The sequence below is a fragment of the Penaeus monodon genome, chromosome 4 (genome assembly GCF_015228065.2).
Source record: "Penaeus monodon isolate SGIC_2016 chromosome 4, NSTDA_Pmon_1, whole genome shotgun sequence".
NCBI classification, from domain to species: domain Eukaryota; kingdom Metazoa; phylum Arthropoda; class Malacostraca; order Decapoda; family Penaeidae; genus Penaeus; species Penaeus monodon.
The window spans coordinates 58370700-58388199 of NC_051389.1; the positions used below are offsets into that span (position 1 = coordinate 58370700).

The window sequence follows — 17500 nt, forward strand, 5'->3', positions numbered from 1 at the left end:
TATTATATGTATATTTTTTAAAATCTGGTTGTTATCGTTATTGTTAGTTTTTATGATTATTGTTATTGTTGTTATATTTGTTGTTTTTGGTTTTGTTATTATGGTTATTGTTATTTTTATTATTATTGTTATCGTTTATTGTTATCATCATCATCATCATCATCACCATTATTATTATTATTATTATTATTATTTTATTATTATTATTATTAATATTACTATTATTATTATTACTATTACTATTACTATTTCTATTACCATTGCAAACTTGTATACATAGATAATTAGTCTTATTAGCATCCTTTTCATTTCTAACTTCGTAGTATATCATATTGCATGATTTTAATTATCAGATGTTATTATATAGAGACTTTTAGATTTAAGAAAAACTTTTGATATTTGATTATAATTGTTTCAAGAAGTAATAAATTTATATATATATATATATATATATATATATATATATATATATATATATATAATTTGTTTTAATATTTAGTTTGTTATGGAAATTCATAAAAATATGAAGGAGAAATTGATAAAAAAAAAAAAAAAAAGCTGATAACAAAACTAAAATAATAATAATAAAAAATAAAAGGAAATAAGATAGAAATGAATTAAACCGAATATTTTTGAAATTGTATCTTAAAAAAAAAAAAAGTTTAGAATTATTGTAATTTGAAAATTTGCGAAAGTTGGGTCTATCAGAACCCCCCCCCCCTTCAAAAAAGAATTAGAATAAAATAAAAAATAAAATAATAATAATGATGATAAGAATAAACATAAGAATAAGAAAAATAATATTAATAAGAATAAGAAATGAATAAAAAATATAAATAATACCTAAAATTGTAGATAATTGTAACTGTAATGATAATGTTGATAAATATAGTAATATAATCTTGATGATAATAACAGTAGCAATAATAATGGTAATAATAATAATGATAATAGAAAAATGAAAATGATACTAAAGAAGACAAAGAATAATGGTAATGATAAGGAAATGCTAATGGTAGTAACAATAGAAATTATATTAATAGTAATGATGATGATGATAATGGTAATAACGATGATAAATTATGATGATAAATGATAATATTATATTATGAAAATGATAATTAACTTGATAATGATAACGATGCGATGATGATAATAATAATAATACAAATGATAAAGATAAGGCGGGTGATAACGCTACTGATAACATAATCAGTTTAAAGCTTCGCCGAAGTTCAGTTTAAATTCAAGCGAAGTTAGAAGGAATGCCACGCGTGTTCTCAAGGGCTCAAGATACACACTGCAATTAGCAACCGCCGTGCAACATTGCATCTGTGACGTCCGCGCTTACGTTGAGTGGATTTGCACGCCGGTAAACAAAAGCACGTGGAGTGAGTAGGCACGCGCGGAGGACACGCAGTCTGCACGCGCGGGAGTACGGGAGGGGGGGGGGGTGATGGGTTAGTGTTAGTACGCGCAGATACGCCTGGACGCGGGGTGACACGTGCATACGTATACTTGGATTTACACTCACACACTTACAGTCACTCACACTCGCATACTCACACTCACTCAGTTACTTACGCGCGCGCGCGCGCACACACAGACAGACAGAAACAGAGAGAAATACGAGACAATGAGATAAAGAGAGAGATGAGAGGCAAGGGATAAACAGGGACACGCAAATTCCCTGAAAACAGTCGACTTTCCACGTAACACATTTTCACTTCCCGTTTCCTTCCAAAAGGAGAGAGAGAGAGAGAGAGAGAGAGAGAGAGAGAGAGAGAGAGAGAGAGAGAGAGAGAGAGAGAGAGAGAGAGAGAGACGAGCGCTGCAGACCGAGAGAGAGTTGCGTCATTGGTGTGTGTGTTGTTATGCGGAAGATCAAGCCGAAGATGCAACTGCAAAGCTTTACTAGTACTTGGAATAGATTCCTGTTTCGAAACGGGAATCGGTGCTTTTTGCGAATGTGTGTGTGTGTGCGTGTGCGTGTGTGTGTGTGTGTGTGTGTGTGTGTGTGTGTATGTGTGTGTGTGTGTGTGTATGTGTATGTGCGCGCATGTGTATATGTATGTATGTAAATCTACCCGTTATGTGGTTCTTGCTGTACCTAGGAACCACACCGTCTCGCACCGCTGAATAACATGATCCAAAAGACCGACATTTCAGATAAAACTTATTCGCACACGCAATAGCGTACGAATAACAACCACATAACCAAAACCCCACGTCACTTATCCCAGAACTTTGAACAATTAATGAACACCTGTTGCCTTTGTTCAGCGTTGTACACCTGTCTCACACTTGTCTGCTTTTGCAATGATTATTGCGTTTTAGATATAATTACGGATTATGAAGAGAGAATGTGGATTAAAATGAAAATACGAAAAGGACAGACAGACAGACAATGAAGACGACCACAGACAGGCAGACAGACGATGACGACAACAGACAGGAGCAGACCAGACAGACAGACAGACACTGACAGACAGAGACACACATATACACACACAGACAGACAGACAGACAGACAGCGCCCCGGTTAAGCGAAGAACCACAACCGTAACAACCGACCACAACCACCCAACGGCGAAACGGTTGTTGAAAATCGCAAGGTAAAAAGTTGGCAAAGGAGCTCGATTTTTATTATCATTATTATTATTATTATTATTATTATTATTATTATTATTTACCTTTTTTTATTTTATTTATTTATGAAGTGTTGGTGGTTTTGTTATTATTTTTATTATTGTGGTTTTGTTTTATTATTATTATTATTATTATTATTATTGTTCTTATTACTTTATTATCATCACTATTGATTATTATTATTTTTGATAATTAATAGTGCTAATACACTTAATATTATCATTATTATCGTTATTACCATTATTACCTTTATTACTTAAACCAAATACCGAGTTACCTGAATGCTACTCCTGGCGGATGACACAAGCTCAAACAAACGGGTGAAAAACAAACACAAACAAACAAACGGGTGAAAAACAAAATCAAACAAGCGGGTGAAAAACAAACAAACGCAAACAATCAGATTGGTAAAAAAAAATACAAACGGGTGAAAAACAAATAAATACACGGGTGGAAAAAGAAACAAACAAACGTGAAAAACAAACAGACAAACAATATATATATATATTTCCCGCACGCAAAAGAAAAAAAAAATCTCTTGAACTGATCCATTTAACGTTTCCAGCTGAACGAAGACATAGAGGGGGGGGTGATGAAAGGAGGAAGAAGAGGAAAATGTAAAGGAGGAGGAGGAGGGAAGGGAAGAAGAGGAAGAGAGAAGGAAAGGAAAGGAGGAGGGGAGAAGAGGAAGAGAGAAGGAAAAAGAGGAGGAGGAGGAGGGAAGGGAAGAGAGGAGGAAAGGAGGAGGAGGAGGGGAGAAGAGGAAGAGAGAAGGAAAAAGAGGAGGAGGAGGAGGGAAACGAAGAGAGAAGGAAACGAGTAGGAGAGAAGGAAAGAAAAAGGGAAGAAAGGAGAAGAAGGGGAGGGAAGAAAGGAGAAAGGAGAGAGAGAAAGGAAGAGAGGAAACGTAGAGGAAAGGCGAGAAAACACGAGAGAAAAAAAAAACGAAAAATTCGATGGCAAAAACGATCGAATATCCAATGTCAGGTAGAAAAGATGCTTTGCGGTACTCAACGCTGGCGCTTCAATATGCAATAAGCAACATTATTCGTTGCTGCACGCTGAGATAGGCATTGCTTAAAGTTCGCTATGCAATATGCAGGCGGTTGCGAAAGGATGTGTGTGTGTGTGTGTGTGTGTGTATGTATGTATGTATTTGTTTATATATATATGTATGTGCACACACACACACACACACACACACACACACACACACACACACACACACACACACACACACACACACACACACACACACACACACACACACAAAGTACATTTCCTCTCAATTATCATAAATTTTCCGTTGTCTCTTCTGTTATTATCTGCACCTACAGACTTTTTTTTTTTTTTTTTGAGAGGCGTTTTTTGTTTGTTTGTCTATGTTTGCTTGTTTTCTTGTTCTTTGGTTTTGTTGTGTTTGCTTTACAACGTGTGTTATCAAGGTTTGTTTTTTCTTCGTTTTTCTTTGTCTCGGGTTTGTTTGTCTTCAATTTGATGTTCTTTGTTGGTGTTTTTGTTTGGCGTGTATATATATATATATATATATATATATATATATATATATATATATATATATATATATATATATCGTCCGTATTATTTTTGTTGTGTGTGTGCGTGCATGTATGTATTTTTTTTACTGTTTCAAAAGTTTTTTTTTTTTTTTTGCTTTTGTTGTTGTAACTGACCTCGGTGAGTGTTAAAAAAAGGTAAAAAAAAAGTATATACAAAAAAGAGTAAGGTATAAGGTATTGTATTGAGTTTCTATTTTGTTATTGTTTATATTGTCCACTGTCTGTGTCGTGTCTGTGTTTTTGTTTCCTTGTTCTTGTTTGTTTGTAACACTTTTTTTTATTTTTGGTTATATACGAATGTCTGTTTGGTGTTATTTCCATGTTTGTTTATATGTGAAAAGATAAATGTTTAAGTGTTTCTTGTTAATGTTGATGTTATTGTTATTGTTATCGTCATCATCATCATCACACTATTACTGAATTCTTTTATAGTATACATGTATTGTATTAATTCTAGTCATCACTTCAGAAGTATATCTACCATATAATATTGATAATAATAGTACGAACCATAATAAGGATAATGTATTGTACTCTGTCCCCTAAATCAGCATTGATTATAACTTCTATATGATATATAGCTATAGAGATATATCTAAAATAACTTTTGACTCCATCACTTGTGAACTTCAAGGAGTGAAAGGCAGAGATAGCTTATAGAATTTTATTTATTTGCATACATATGGGGATATTGTCCCTGCGAAAGACTGCCATCCATACTTTACAAAGTTTTTTATATTTGATTTGGGGGAAAAAAGGGGGGGGGGATGTATTCGACAGTTGAAGTTGGCAAAAGTTTTTTTTTTTTTTTTTTCATCCGGTATTTTTATTATTATTTATTTTTTTTCGTCTGTTCTCATACATCCACTTGATCAGTGGACGAGAGGTGTGACGCGGGGAGAAAGGGAATGGGATTTTCTCCCTTGCGGTGAGGGGGAGGAAGGGCGAGGATTGCGTGTGGCTGCGTGCGAGGGATACGCCCTTATTTATAACTTTTTGGGGGAAGCTCGGTGGTGAAGTTCTGCCTTGGGTTGCCGGTTCGTGTTATGTTGTCGAGGTTTATTTCGCCTCCAGAGGGTTTTTTTTTCATCTTTTTTTTCTGTAGTATGTATATGTATATATATTTTCCTAATAAATCCTCTAATATACGAGGGAGAATGGCGACCGTATACGAATGCCGTGTGGGTTATTGTCATTGTAATATTCTTAATTTTGAGGGACAGATCGCCGAAATTATACATCTAAATAAAAGAGGGAAAAAAGAAAGAAAATAAAAAAAAAACTTAGTGCTTTGATAATTAATAATTGTAAGCGCGTTCGGCGTGATGGAGCCTTAATTCGTCTCTCGGAGGGTGAAGTGGAGTCGGGCGAGGAAGGTGTTTACAGGGCGAGGGGGGAAGTGGAGGCAGGAGACAGGAGAGGGAAAGGGAGAGAGGAAGAGATAGGAAGAGGGGGGGGGAGAGGAAGAGGAGGGGGGGGAGAGGGGGAGGAGAGAAAGAGGAGGGGGGAAGAGGGGGAGGAGAGAGACAGGAAGAGAGAGAGAGAGGGGGGGGGGGAGGAAGAGGAAGAGGAGGAGGAGGAGGAGAAAGAAAGAAAGAGAGAGAGATGAAGAGAGAAAGGGCGAGGAGAGGAAGGGAAGAAGAGATGGAGGGGGATATGGGGAAAGAGGGAGTGGGAGGGAGAAGGGTAAGAACAAAGCCAAAGGGAGGAAGGTGGAGACAGAGAAGCAACAATAGACACAGAGAAAGGCGGGAAAGGACGAGCGCGCGCTCTCGCTCAGTCCCGCCGTTTCTCTTTTCTTCTCTCCTCTCCTCTCTTTTTTCTCCTTTCTTCTCTCCCCTCCTCTTTTTCTCTTCTCCAACGGTTCTCCTCTCCTCTCTTCTCTTTTCTTCTCTTTTCTCTCCTCTCCTCCTCTCTTCTCTTTTTTTTATCTTCTCTCTAACGGTTCTCCTCTCCTATCTTCTCTTCTCTTTTTTCTTTTTTCTTATCTCCTCTCCTTTCTCAAACGATTTATTTTATTTACTTATAATAATAATAATAACAATAATAATAATAATAATAATAGATAAATAAATAGATAAATAAATAAAACCGTTTGAGAGATGAGATGTGATGAGATGAGAAAAGAAAAAAAAGAAGAAAAGATAGGAAAGGAGAACCGTTAATGATAACAAAATAATAATAATAATAATAAAATAATAATAACAATAATATTATTATTTGTTATGATTATTTGATTTCGCGGTCTCTGAGCCCTCTCTCAGCCCAGAGGAAGACCGGGATGCGCAAGGGACCGAGATTGCGCACTTGCCGAGAGGGAGATTCGAAATTCGTCTCCGGCTGAAAGTCGATGGAGTGAATGTTATAATTATTATTCAATTACGAGGGGATGGAAGAAAGCGTTAGGGAGAAAAGATGAGGTATATTGGATTTATGGAGGAAGGGAGGGAGAAAGAGATACCAAAAAAAAGGGGGGGGGGTGGAAGAGGGTTGGGTGAAAGGGAGGTCTGTTGGGGGAGGGAGGGAGGGAGGGAGGAAGCGGGGGGGAGGAGGAGGAGAGAGAAAGAAAGAATGAAAGAAGTAAAAATGGAGAAAGAGATAAAAAAGAGAGATAGGGGGCGCGGGTCTTTGATCCTGTTGTGGGGTTTGAGGAGCAGCAGAAAAAGGAAAGGACAAAAAAGAAAGAGAGAGAGAGAGAGAGAGAGAGAGAGAAAGAAAGAAAGAATGTAAGAAAGAAAGAAAGAGGAGGGAATGGAAGTTGGAAAGAGACAGGATATGCGAGTTATCTTGTCCCTCCTTTAATCTCTGCCTCTTCCACTTCCTCCCCTCCCCCTTTCTCCTCATTCTCTCGCTTTCCCACATCCTCTTCTTCCTTCCGCCTTCATTCTCCCTCCCTCCCTCCTTCCCCCTCGTCCTTCTTCCCTTTTCCCTCCTTCCTCATCCTCCTCTTTCTTCCCTCTCTCCCTCCTCCTCCTCCTCCTCCTCTCCTCCTCTCCTTCTTTCCCTCTCTCCCCCTCCCCTCCCTCCTCCTCTTTCTCCTTCTTCCCTCTCTCCCTCCTCCTCTTTCTCCTTCTTCCCTCTCTCCCTCCTCCCCTTTCTCCTTCTTCCCTCTCTCCCTCCTCCTCTTTCTCCTTCCTCCCTCTCTCCCTCCTCCTCTTCTCCTTCTTCCCTCTCTCCCTCCTCCTCCTCCCTCCCTTCCTTTCTCTTCTTCCTCCCTCCCTCTTTCTCCTCCTCCTCTTTATCCCTCCCTCCCTCCCTCTTTCTCCTCCTAAAGTTCATAGGAGACTTTCATATAAACCTCGTTTTCTTACATCATTTATATACAAACAAGTTCAAACAAATTTCAGGTTGCCGGTCATAATGAAGTTTTGATCTTGCATTTTAAAGGAACATTTGTTCAAATGGTGTACATTTGCATACTAATGATGATAAACTTTAAGTTTGACTCGTTAAGATCTATGCTATTTCTGCGAATTTCCAAGAGTGTTCATATTATTGATGTTCAATTAAGCTACTAAATATATTGATTCATGCTTTTTTTTTATAACCTTGTATATATTTCTTTTTTTCCTTTTTTTTCTATGTCTTTCTTCAAAAGTTGACTGATCTTTTAGTAAAGGGGCAGATGGTGCATGGAATTACAATTATTTCTTTGCATGTTACAGAATTTATTTTTTTTTTCAGAGTCCAGTGATGGAGTTGCTTTGATATTTTTAATCCCCCTGATTTTGCCTGATTATTAAACCTTTGATTTATGTTGTTCTTTCTCGTATGTTTGTCCTCGACTAAGACGGCTTTTGCTTTGCAGGTGAAGTGTCTGCGAACGGTGCAGTAAACGACTGGACGTATGCACAAGGTGGGCAGTACCAGCAGAACAACTACCTTCCATACCAGTACCAACAGTTTGACTATAACCAGCAAGGTTACTACAACCAAGATTCGTACTACAATCAGCAAGATTCTGCGTACGATCAGCAGCAACAGCAGTACTATGGTCAGCCCTTCAGCAGTCCTGCCTATCAGCAACAGTACGGTGTAGGTGATCAGTCACAGCAAGAGGAGCAGCAGCAGTTACAGCTATCGCAAGAGGTTTCACAAGAACAGCAGGAGCAAAGTACACCACAGCCAGAGGATCAGTTAGCAGGGGAATGTGGCCAGTGCTGGGAGTGTGGTGCATCATTCCAGGATGTGGCACTCCTCCGTGACCATTTGGCACTTTTCCATGCCCATGTGCAAGTGTACAGTTGCCCTCTTTGCCCAGCTGATTACTCTAGTGAGAGCCTCCTCAACGAGCACTTCCAAAATAATCACGTGGTAAAGGACTCTACCGAAGAACAGAACTACTCAGCACCTTCAGAGCGTGCTAAGACTGGCCCCCAGTCAAAGGTAGGAAAGGCAACTGTACGCCAGAGGTCTAACAATAATACAAAGGCTAATAGACCTTCCCAGGTTAGAAGAAAACCCATTTTATGGTGTGTTCGCTGTAAGATCAATAAGTTTGCAACTAAACACGCCTTTGAAACTCATCACGTGGGCCACATACACGAAAGGGAACTTCAGGTGCGACTAGTGCGCCTAAGTGCAGCACAGCTGCAGAGGGTCAAAGTGGATTCAGTTGGCGGGAGGAGGTCCTCCTCAGGGTTCAAGCTGAAGCTCCGGATTTCCAAAGTGGGACGTGGACGTGGCCGTAAGCGAAGAGAAGTGCGCATCGTCAGTAACGAGGAGGGCATGAGTGAGAGCCATAATAGCTTAGAAGATCAAGAAGGAACGGAAGCTGAATCTTTTGAGCAGGAAGAGGCAGAGGCCGGGGAAGAGACTGGCATTCCAGAAAGAGCAGGGAGCGGTGAGGGTGAAAGTGAGGGTGAAGAGGAGGACGGGTTGGCCTCTGAAGAGGCAGAAAATCAGGAAGGAGGTGAGCACTCACCTGGGCATGACGACGCGAATAGAGATAGACACCAGGATTACGAGCCGGAGGAGCAGGATTCTAGAGAAGGTCATTCTGGGGAGCAGCAGCATCAAGACGAAGAGGAAGAGGAAGCGGCTTCTTCATCACACCAAAAAGAGGCACAGGGTGATTACGAGCAAGAAAAGCAAGGGGACGAACAGGGTGCTGTGGGGACAGGGGAAAGTAGTGAAGGCTTCTCCTCTGACTTCAGTGAACAGGAGCTTGCTTTTGGAACAGCAGGACCTAGTGAAGCACCACCCTCCACTTATCAGCCACAGTTTGAGTCTTTCCCCACAAGCGACTGGTTCAGTGAGTACGAGTCTGGCCCAAGGATAGCTGCAGCCATGGCAGGGGCAACAACTGCGGAGTCTGCCAGCGAGAGCAGTGCGTGGGCCAGCGGTGCCGAAGGAGCAGCTAATCCTACTTACACAACAGCCAGCACTCCTCCAGAGAAGGGCAACTCCAGCCCACCGGTAAATGGCGGCACAAATGAAGGTGACGGAGAGGATGGGCTCTTCAGTCAGGCGGTGCTGGGTCAGGAGTCCCCCGAAAAGAATGACAGGCAGGGAAGCTTTGAACAGTTGTGTCTGAATGACTCTTTCTCAAACCAGAATGAGCAGGCGGGCCAAGACCAGTCTGATCAGCAGCAAGATGGTCAGATGCAGTCCTCTGAACAGCAGCAGCAACAGCAGGCATCTGGAGTGACGAACGACTTATTGTCTGAATTGGAATATTTGAACAACAGTGGCCAAGGGTCCCAGGCTGGCCAGGTCGATGGGTCGCCTCACAGTGGAGGTCCTTCACCTCACAGTGGGGGCCCCGCAACTCCCTCACACCTTAGTTCACGAGGTTCAAATTCTGGCACGCCAACGTCCTCCAGTGGGCACCCAACGCCACCCCCCTCAGATACTTCGTTCAGGGCACTTGCCACCAGCCCTCTCACCAGCCCACCCCAAGGGTCCTCACCGGCCATAAGAGGACCCACGCCTCCCACAACATCACCTTTGCAGCAGCAGTTGCAACAGTCCCCTCAGGGTGGTGATCAACAGCAGCAGGGAGGTGTACCACGTCTTACAATTGCCAATAACCTCATGGCCCCAACAACCAGTACAGCTATGCTATCCACAACGACAAATAGTCAAGTTGGTGTTGGTGGCATGATGTCCCAGTATGGCAACCAGTGGCCACAGGCTTCTGGCTACACTGGCAGAGGTGGCTATGCTAGTCTAGCAGGAACCAGTATGGCAAATACAAATCTAGGCGCTCCCTTGCGTGCCCCATTACCTCCGAGTGTTGCCATGCCATATCGTCCAAGCCCTCCACCGCGTGTCCGGGGACGCCCTCCACTAATGGGTCAGATGGGGCGCCCTCCCCTCCACCAGGGACCCCTCCTCCAACCCTCCCGTGGGCCAGGGCGTCCCCCTACTTCGTCTATCCTTCCACCTCCCTTGATGCCGGCGCCAGGGGGGAGGGGCGGGATGATGCCACCTCTGCAGCGGATGCACCAGACGATGTACCCCGGCCAGAGACAACCCTCGCCTCAGCAACAGGGAGCTGCAGGAAAGAGGCAACTTCTGGGAGCAGCAGGCCATTCTCCAAACAAATCGGCGCGTCGAGAAGACATTAACGTTCCCTCTCGCCAGAAAGACAATGAGTGTCAGATTATTGCAGTGGCCAATCGCACAGATGGCTTGCCTGTCATTGCCAACGTGCAGGGAGGGTCTGCAGCACCTGGCTCTCAGCAACGGGGCAGTAGCAGTAATAGCAGTGGCAGTGGCAGTGGCAGCAGCAGCAGCAGCAATCCCCCCTCAACAGAATCAACCATTAATCTCAGTGACTCCATAACTCTTAGCGTTCGAACGTCATCTGCCAACAAGGAGCCCGTGCAGCGCGGGGAGAGAGGAGGGCCGGACGCCGGAGCGGTGGCCAACCTACTGGCGTCGCGTGGCATCACCGTGACACCCGCTGCAGGAGAACGCCAGGAGGGAGGTGGTGGCGGGCGCGACGACCGCCGTCTCCCCACCGCCCAGGAGCTCAACCTCTCCTCCGCCATATCTGTACACCCACCAACACAACGAGAGCGAGAGGCGGGTGCAAGAGAGCGAGACAGGGACGGGTTCGCCGTTCCCCAAGCGCCCGCCTCTCGTGGGAGCGGGGTCACCAACAGCAACGTTGAGCGGCCTCCTCGTCCCCCCACAGTCGACCTGACACAAGACGTACCAACAGCTGGATCTCAGGGCACCCGGCACCAGTGCCATCAGTGCGACCGGTCTTTCCCCACGGCATCATTACTAGCAGAGCACAGCCGAGTGCATCAGCAGCACCAGCAGTCTCGAATGCCTTTCAAGTGCCATTTGTGTACAGCGGGATTTTCCACGCAGAAGGGCCAACAGCACCACTACCAGCAGTTCCATCAGCTGCACCTCTCTGCAGGAGACGTCGCCATCCCCCTGGTTGACCTGCGCAATCCCGTGAATGTGCAGCGCATGGCAGCCCTGGGCATACGATCCTTCCTGCCTCTCACCAACCTGCAGAACCGCGGTGCGGGCGGCGTGGTGGGCGTGCCCATCCTGACCCTGGAGAACCTGAGGAATGGCCACATGACGCTGCAGCAGTGGGGTGTCAGTGACGTGCTCTCACTCGGCCCCGCAAAGACACTGAACATGCCCCGGTAAAGAGTGAATGCGAGAGGGTGTTGGAACCAGTGCCGCGTTGGTGTGATTGGTGCAAGTTATCCTAATCAGTGTTTTCTTTATTTTTTTCTTTTATTTTATTTATTTATTTTAATTGCACTGATGCCACGTGCAGACAGACAAGACAATAGACTGCTTTACACTTACCGATGGAGTGCAACGGCATTAATTTTTCTCATCAAAATGTACAAACTTACTGAGTGTGCATTCAAAGTGCTAGAACTATATATATGTATACGAAAGATTTTCCTTTGTATATGTACTTTTCTTTAAGGAGGGTATAAGGGCCTTATACCAGACTCACATGGTTTTGATGGTTAATTGTGTTCGAGTGCCAAAAGAGAACCTCAGATGTAACTTATATCATACTGTATATTTTTTTCCCCACATTTTTTTTTTTTTTTAGTTAACACTGAGCAATGAACTACGCCGGTACGTCGATGGACATTTCAGCATAAAAAATGACAGATTTCCGAAGTACAGGTTTTTATTTTCATTATTATTGTTCTATTTTCATGAAGTTACATTCCTCAGCAGTGCAGTGAACAAAGAAGGGACAATTACACTAGCACTTTGCTTATAGTTGTGAACAATGATTTAATGGTAACTAACAGGTGTTTCCTGTCTTGTTTGGTTCTTTTGCATCTGTTCCAAACATCCCTTTCTCTATTTTTTACCAAATAATTTGATTTTGTAAAGTGAATGTACAAATCTTTGTATATAGTTTTATATATTTTCTATAAATGTGAGTAAAGATAGAATTGAAAAAAAAGTTTCATTTCCTTACTAGTTGTTACAAATTATTATTATTATTATTATACTAATGCCTAATTCAATACTTTATATGGGATGAATGAAGGTGTATAAAGTCGCATATACTTTTAGTATCCCTGTAAAACTATTCATTCATTATTTAAAACAAAAGAGTCAATTCATATACTAAAATCAGATATTTTAATATTTCTCTGTACTTGCCTTTTAGAAAAGGTTAGAAAACCACTTCAAAGTGATATGTAGCAGGTCGATAGAATTGCCAATTACATCATCTCATTTTAGTTCATGAGAAATATCTTGTAATGATCAAAATATACACACATGCAAGGAGGACTTCCAATCAAGCATATATAGCTCCCAATTAATATTCGATGATGCCAGTGCTAGCAACTTTGGTTCGGGAATTAATGAGGTAAAATGATCAACACTTTTCTGCAACTTTTCTATTAGTATTTCTTCGTGGCGATTCGAGCAACAAAACTCAATTACCAGAAAGGGAACCAGATGATTTTTCCCCGAATGTTTATGGAAAACCGGATGCAAGTAATTGCAAAATGTTTTGAAGTTTGTGAGGAGAATTGAAAATACGTGGCAACCTAGTTCTTAATATATTTATGAAACGAGCAAAATTCAGTTAACTCATTCTGTTTAGTCTGTTCCCGGGAAAAGCGACAGGATACAGCTATTGAATTTTGAAGAAAAGACTGGAAAGAAGCACTAAGATTTTCGAAGGAAAATGCATAAATATTAATGTCATTTTCTAAAAACAGTTATTGATGGAGAAATGGTTCTTTGTCTCGAAAGTTCCGTTACAGAATATATTTAAAAAGAACAAAAGAGCATATCCTGTTGAGGAAAATACTTTAAACAATCTATAATTTAATCGTAAACTTTTTCCAGATAGTATTTTCTTCTCCATACCCGGATGTCCTTTAATACTGTGTTCCAGGAGAGAGAAAGGGAAAGAAAAAAAAATGAGAAAAGAGAAAACGGGAGAGAGAAAGAGAAAGAGAAACACGAGGTATACAAAATACAAAATGAGATGAGCACTATCACATGGCATACTGATCAACAAATCAAGATGAATCAGAATGTGATATACAGAAGCCAAATTTAAAAGACCTTCCCCCCAAAAAAATATAAAAAAAAAAGAAAACGGAGTTCTTTCCGGGTGATAACACGGGGGGGGGGGAGTTATAGATGAAAGAAAATATGTATTATGAATGACAAAATTATCTAATTTGTGTACTCACTTTGGTACCCATGGTCTGATAATCGTAATATTGTGATTTTGACTATATATACAAAAAAAAGTGATAGGAACTTGATTATTTACTGCGTAAAAAGTGGAAATATATTTAAATATTCATGAAACCTACATAAGCATTGGATGTAGATAGAACACAAACAAGGTTATAAATGGATAACTTTCTGACATGCCCGAGACCGTGGGCCAACTTCGAAATTTCAGCTGTAAATATGCATATATGGAGAAGTAATTATATAATATAAATAATAAATATAGATTAATTCCTTAAAGTAAAAACTGCTAAAAATATAAATAACAATAAATAGATATAAATTAATTCGTTGTAATAAAAAATAAAATGCTAAAAATACACTTTCAGAATTCCCGTTACCTTGTCCCAGGGTATATCATCATAATCCAACAAGGACATATTAGTTATATTTTTATCATCAAGCTCTAATGAAGGGTTAGTGATATAGAAAAAGCTGGTATTTGATTTTAAGGCTTTCAAGATTAAAGTACTTTGGGAATGGAATGTTATGCTACGTATTAGCGAGAAAATATATATGCGTATATTAAAAAAAAAAATAGTAAAATCCTTCGTGAGAATATTTTTTTGTAATTCGAATTACTCAAGTTACATATCCAGTAGAAAACATGTGAATAATAATAATAATAATGATAATGCTGCTGCTGTTACTATGACTACTATGTCTTCTACTACAACTACTACTATGACTACTACTACAACTACTACTACTACCGTAGTCTCACTAATAACCTTGCTTTGTTCATCTTGTTAATTTTCATTAATTCAGAAAAAACTGGCATTGCCAATATGGCTGACAGAGGTTAGGGAGAACAAAATAAGTTTTACATTTATTAAATAAAACAAAAAAAACAGTTAAAACAAAAACAAAATACTAAAACTGAACATAAAATGCCAATAAACAAATGCTAAAAAAACATTACATTTTAAATAATAAAAAGCATTCTTTAAATAAAAAAACGCTCTTTTGCCTTGTAGCCCATAACTCAAATTTTGAAACAATCGAAGGAAAAAGGCGGGTCTTGTAGTTTAACCCAGAGGCTAAGGCACTAGCAGAGTATCTAACACTTTCTATGGTGTTTCAGGTGATGTAATCAAAGGCAATTGCCATTGCTTAGGCTAACGGTTCTTTTTCTTTTGGTAAAAATTAATAATTAAGAGTATCAAAACTTTTCTGTCTTACTGGGCCATTTAAAGTTAAAACATGAATCAAACAAAATTGAAAGTAATATATACTCACACACACACACACACAAAACGGCCACCCTGGCTTCGCTCTCCTTGCGAGGGACGGCATACTGAATCTAGGGGGCGCTACTATATTTTAGGGTAACTAAAGTAAAATGGGTCAACTACAACCGACCCCGGGCACTGGAGTCCGAAGCTGCCGACTAACGACAATTACGGGGCATTCTACTCGCAACGGCCCCTTCTCTGGCTGACCAGTGCCCACCCAAATATTAGCAGGTGTCTTGGCGCGGTCAACAAGGTGCAAGCAGGAGATCGTTCGGCAGCGAAGGACTAGATATGGCGATCCCTCACCAAGTAGCTTGCAAGTACATGCTTCACATCCGGGCAGGACAGGATCTGAAAAGTAGGGTGCAGTTTAGGGACACAAGAAGGGGTGGAGATTAATCGAAGAGAGCATGCATTGTTCATAGTTATACTGGATCGACGACCTAGAAAATTGCCAAAGCCAAAACCATTCACAAAACTACCAAAGCCAAAGCCATTCACAAAACTGCTAAAGCAAAAGCAAAAAAAAAAAAAATGAAAATCACGTCGACTTTAAAAATCACATTCACCATAAATCAAGTTGCACCCATTATTTGCAGTGAAAATACTTCAGAGAATAAAAGCATCATAAAGAAAAAAAAATACATTACAATGTAAAATACCAAAATACACAGCAATTACAATCTGAAAGATCAGGCATAATTTCATCAAACACTTGATACTTTCATTGACTGGGCACTAATTGAGATCATAAAGCACAAACATCCATTTCCGAAGAAGAGACACGAAATCCGTTTCTGTACAACTGCAGCTGTACTGCTTGCAGAATCTTGCTCACCTGAACAGCTGCGAGCAAAGCAACTGATTCATACAGCAAGTCTATAACAGTATCACTGCTTGATGTCTCCAGTCCATCAAAACAATTGCCATCCTCAGCAGAAGCAAGCAGATTTGCGAGTGCTAGGGGCAAACCAACAACAATCTGGAACTCCTTGGTCATACTTGCAGTCGGTGTGATGACACTTAAAGGTAAAAATGTGGATTGGATCATTTTATTTCCTGTATATTCTGGCAGAGGTGGCAGACTCTCCTCCACTAACAAGGGGCCAAAGCTGAAATCCGGGAAGATGTAAAAATCACTTGTATCATGTCCAAAGACCATTTGGATATGATACACATCAAACTCAATCTTTGAAATCAAATTCTAAAGCTGGGACTAAAGAGTTTGCAACATACTCACTTGTCATTACTGGGATTCCCGGAAAGCCCAAATCAATAGTCCAGTCAGCTCCACCAGCAATGGGGCACCATGCAGAGCAGTAACAGGCACGGCATCATCTGCCAAAGAAAAAACAGGAAAGGCGGCCTTTAGTTTATGATCCGCTTTGTGACAGGCTGTAACGGTTCATTGACTGGATGCTGTTTACAGTTTGCCACAAGATGGCACACACTGATGCAATGTGGTCATTTTGGCTGTGAACTTCCCCCCCACCACAGAATACAGCTCTCTCATCTGGTATACTAGCTCCTCCAAAGAGCTTGAATGGGTTTCGGAAAAATTTTGGTGTATGTCAACCAGGATTAACAGTGAAAAAAAAAAAGCATGGAGTGGTTACCTTGATGAAAACTAAGCCGCTTTTCCAAAGATGTCGAAATTATGGGAGATACAAGACAGAAGAGAAGATTGCCCCTTCATTTTCCAAGTCCGTGGTTATCTTGCGAGGACCAAAACTGGATCTATCAAGTAGTCTATGTATTGCTACGCACTTGTGAGAACGAATATTTTCTAATTATCTGCATCTGTTTTTTTCGAATTCATGTAGGTAATGCATTCTTTTAGCTTTGTTATACTACTTTTACACGTTTTGAAAACTATTTACGCTATTTTGTACAATAGCCTGCGCGTGCGCGTTTTGCCACCGGGAAATTTGACAGGCCGTGCGAGGCCACAAATAGACATAAGTATCGGTATTTGTTACCGACAGCGACGCACCCTCCAGAGAATAAGTTCCAAAATCAGATTTTTTAGATCTTTCCTCTATCCAACGATCTTGGGGGATGCGTGGGGAACCGGGGGGGGGGGGGATAACGGACGGCACTGGGTGTCGATAGGAAGCTGCAGAAATCGAAGAAAGTGATTTATGAAACGTTAAAAAGTCGATTTTTCGAAAACCCGAGCCAAACTTTGTCCGACGAACGCAAGTAAACACAAAAAAAACATTAAAATCGGCTTATGAAACTACGTTTGCCCCCCGCCCTCTTTGATGGTCAAACTTCGACGCGCAAATTTTCGAAAAACTACTGGAATCAAACCCTTTGTTCGGTAAA

General features: G+C 41.0%; 2 protein-coding genes across 16 annotated transcripts in view; one reads left to right on the forward strand and one right to left on the reverse strand.

Annotated features, from left to right (window-relative positions):
- Positions 1-12647, forward strand: part of LOC119572383 (trithorax group protein osa-like) — a 74408-nt gene extending 61761 nt beyond the window's left edge. For all 10 annotated transcript variants that reach the window (XM_037919481.1, XM_037919473.1, XM_037919477.1 and 7 more), the window contains one exon: positions 8035-12647. In XM_037919481.1, coding sequence (XP_037775409.1) covers positions 8035-11846 — 3812 coding nt within the window. In that variant the 3' untranslated portion in view covers positions 11847-12647. The remainder of the gene's footprint in view (positions 1-8034) is intronic.
- A 2424-nt stretch (positions 12648-15071) lies between these two features.
- LOC119572385 overlaps positions 15072-17500 on the reverse strand; it is a 55625-nt gene continuing 53196 nt past the window's right edge. For 2 of the 6 annotated variants that reach the window (XM_037919486.1, XM_037919485.1), the window contains 3 exons: positions 16404-16510; positions 16011-16373; positions 15072-15523 (listed from right to left, as the gene is read on the reverse strand). In XM_037919486.1, coding sequence (XP_037775414.1) covers positions 15458-15523; positions 16011-16373; positions 16404-16406 — 432 coding nt within the window. In that variant the 5' untranslated portion in view covers positions 16407-16510 and the 3' untranslated portion in view covers positions 15072-15457. The remainder of the gene's footprint in view (positions 15524-16010; positions 16374-16403; positions 16511-17500) is intronic. The other 4 variants (XR_005228716.1, XR_005228715.1, XM_037919488.1 and 1 more) reach the window with 3 other exon arrangements.